The sequence below is a fragment of the Tauraco erythrolophus genome, unplaced genomic scaffold (genome assembly GCF_009769465.1).
Source record: "Tauraco erythrolophus isolate bTauEry1 unplaced genomic scaffold, bTauEry1.pri scaffold_40_arrow_ctg1, whole genome shotgun sequence".
Lineage (NCBI taxonomy): Eukaryota > Metazoa > Chordata > Aves > Musophagiformes > Musophagidae > Tauraco > Tauraco erythrolophus.
In genome coordinates this window covers 943,000-945,653 of record NW_028238614.1, presented here as the reverse complement: position 1 = coordinate 945,653, position 2,654 = coordinate 943,000, and the positions used below count along the sequence as shown (strand labels likewise).

General features: G+C 52.5%; 1 protein-coding gene across 1 annotated transcript; it reads left to right on the top strand.

Moving 5' to 3' along the window:
- Positions 1 to 624: 624 nt before the first annotated feature.
- On the top strand, positions 625 to 1,641 carry LOC147526036 (olfactory receptor 14A16-like). Its single transcript, XM_086630579.1, has one exon. It carries the CDS (start codon positions 712 to 714, stop codon positions 1,639 to 1,641), a length of 930 nt encoding a protein of 309 aa, XP_086486705.1. The 5' UTR covers positions 625 to 711.
- The last annotated feature ends 1,013 nt before the right edge of the window (positions 1,642 to 2,654 follow it).

Below are 2,654 nucleotides of genomic sequence, written 5' to 3'. Positions count from 1 at the left end.
TCCTTGGCTGGAAGTGGGGTGCTGAGACCTTTAGAAATGATGAGACATTGAGCAGTCTGCACTGGATCCCTCTGCTCTTGGCAGTGTCTGGTGAGTGTCAGGCTCATACAGGAGTCTGACCACCCTGTATGTTATGGAGGTGCAAGCCAAAGGCAGCTGGGAATAAGGCAGAGGGTCAGACCAGCTCCCCTCCCTCTGCACTAGGCCACAGGCAGTGTTCCTGCCATGCAGGACTCACTCTGTTCTCCCTGAGTGCAGCAGAAATGCTGAGGGTTTCTGCCATGGAAGAACATCCCCCCAGGGGAGAGGGGGGAGCTTTAAGAGACCTCAAACCTCTCCAACTCTTTCTGCCATCCTGTTTATTTTAGCACACCAAGGGCAGATGCTGAGAAACTTTTCTCCATTAGGAGCGGTATCATCTGACAAACACCAGGACTGGCCCCTGTCCCCACCATTCCCATGAACCCACTGCTGCAGAGCAGGGCTGACTCCTCGATATCCAGCAAGAAGCCCTTCTCACAATGCCACGCTCGGCCAACACCAGCCAGAGCTCCAGCAAGGGAGCTGAATGAAGGTCTGGAAAATGGAAATGGGATTTAGGTAACAGGGGAGAACCTATGAAAAATGTCTTTGATTTTGGTAAGAGAAGAATCCCCTAACTACTCTCTGTCTTTTCGCACTTGAACAGTGCCCCATGCCCAGAAGAAGCAAATGTTCAACAGCAGCTCCATCACTGAGTTCATCCTGCTTGCATTTGCAGACACACAGGAGCTGCAGCTCTTGACCTTCTGGGTCCTCTTGGGAATCTACCTGGCTGCCCTCCTGGCTAATGGCCTCATCATCATCACTGTAGCCTGTGACCACCACCTCCACACCCCCATGTACTTCTTCCTTCTCAACCTCTCCCTCCTTGACCTGGGCTCCATCTCCACAACTGTCCCCACATCCATGGCCAATTCCCTGTGGAACACCAGGGACATTTCGTACTTGGGATGTGCTGCACAGCTCTTTCTGTTTTCTTTCTGGCTTGGGGCAGAGTGTTGTCTCCTTACTGTCATGTCCTACGACCGCTACGTTGCCATCTGCAAACCCCTGCACTACGGGACCCTCCTGGGCAGCAGAGCTTGTGTCCACATGGCAGCAGCTGCCTGGGCCACTGGGTTTCTGAACTCTCTCCTACAGACCACCAATACATTTTCACTGCCCCTCTGCCACGGCAATGCCCTGGACCAGTTCTTCTGTGAAATCCCCCAGATCCTCAAGCTCTCCTGCTCACACTCCTACCTCAGGGAAGTTGGGCTGATTGTGGTTAGTGCCTGTTTTGTCTTTGGTTGTTTTATGTTCATTGTGGTGTCCTATGTGCAGATCTTGAGAGCCGTGCTGAGGATCCCCTCTGAGCAGGGACGGCACAAAGTCTTTTCCACGTGCCTCCCTCACCTGGCCGTGGTCTCCCTGTTTCTAAGCATGGCCATGTTTGCCCACCTGAAGCCCCCCTCCATCTCCTCCCCAGTTCTAGACCTAGTGGTTTCAGGGCTGTACTCAGTGGTTCCTCCAGTAGTGAATCCTCTCATCTACAGCATGAGGAACCAGGAACTCAAGGATGCCCTACGGAAACTGGTCCATTGGATAGTGTTTCACTGACAATGACCTGTTTCACTTCCCTGCACATTTCCCAGAGTTTATCTTAGGACAGAAGTCTGCTTTTTTCCCTTGTGACAGTTCTGCTTATAGATGTTTTTCCAGATTTATACTACTTGTCTTGAGGCTTCATCCTATTGTGTCTGACTCTTGCACAACGCTGTGTCAGATGTGGCCTGTCAGATAGTCACTGTTCAATAAAAATGGATCTCCGAGGTGCAGTGCCTGAAGATGGGGCTCTTCCACCAAAACCGCTTCCAAGAAAATGTCCAAGGAATTGGTCTTTTAAAGAGTCTGTTCTCCTTGTGTTCTCAATGGTTTTGGGGTTAAGCTCACAACACTATTGGGTTCTACTGGATCAAAAATTCTCGTTTTAAAATCTCTCCTCTTGTTGTCCAATGGCAGTGGAGACGGTCCCATTGCCTCCCCGAGTTTCTTCATGTACGGCAGGGCTGATGGCGTATACCAGACTCTCCAGAAATGAATTTAGAGGAGAGGAGAGGAGAGGGTGGGGACTCATTATGTGCCTTTGAATTGCAGTAAATGGAGATTCAGAAGGTGAAACAACCTCCAAGGTGAAGTCCCCCAAAAGTAAAGCACTAAATTGATGTGTGCATGAACACAGACTCTGCAGTGCCATGGGACTGAGTGGGGACCCAGCAGGCACAGGAAGGGGTTGGGGATCATCTACAATATGAATTCAGGAGAGCCAGAGAGTGACTGGCCTCTGTTTCCTCGTTCCCTTGGGACTAGCACCATCCCTGGGGCTGATGGGGAGCCTGACTGCCCCTCTCTGCCCCCAGCAGCTGCTGTGCCCTTCAGAGGGGCTGTGGCTGTGGGGGCAGTGCCCAGAGCTCCAGCACCCTGTGGTGGGCAGTGCCGTGAGGCCAGCCCAGACTGGGCTGCTCTGCAGGGCTGGGCTGGGGAGAGGGCAGGGGTGGTGGGGAGAGCTGGGGAGGGGCTGGAAAGAGTCTGGGAGAGGCAAACACCAGTGTAGAGCTCAGCTGTGTGGTGTG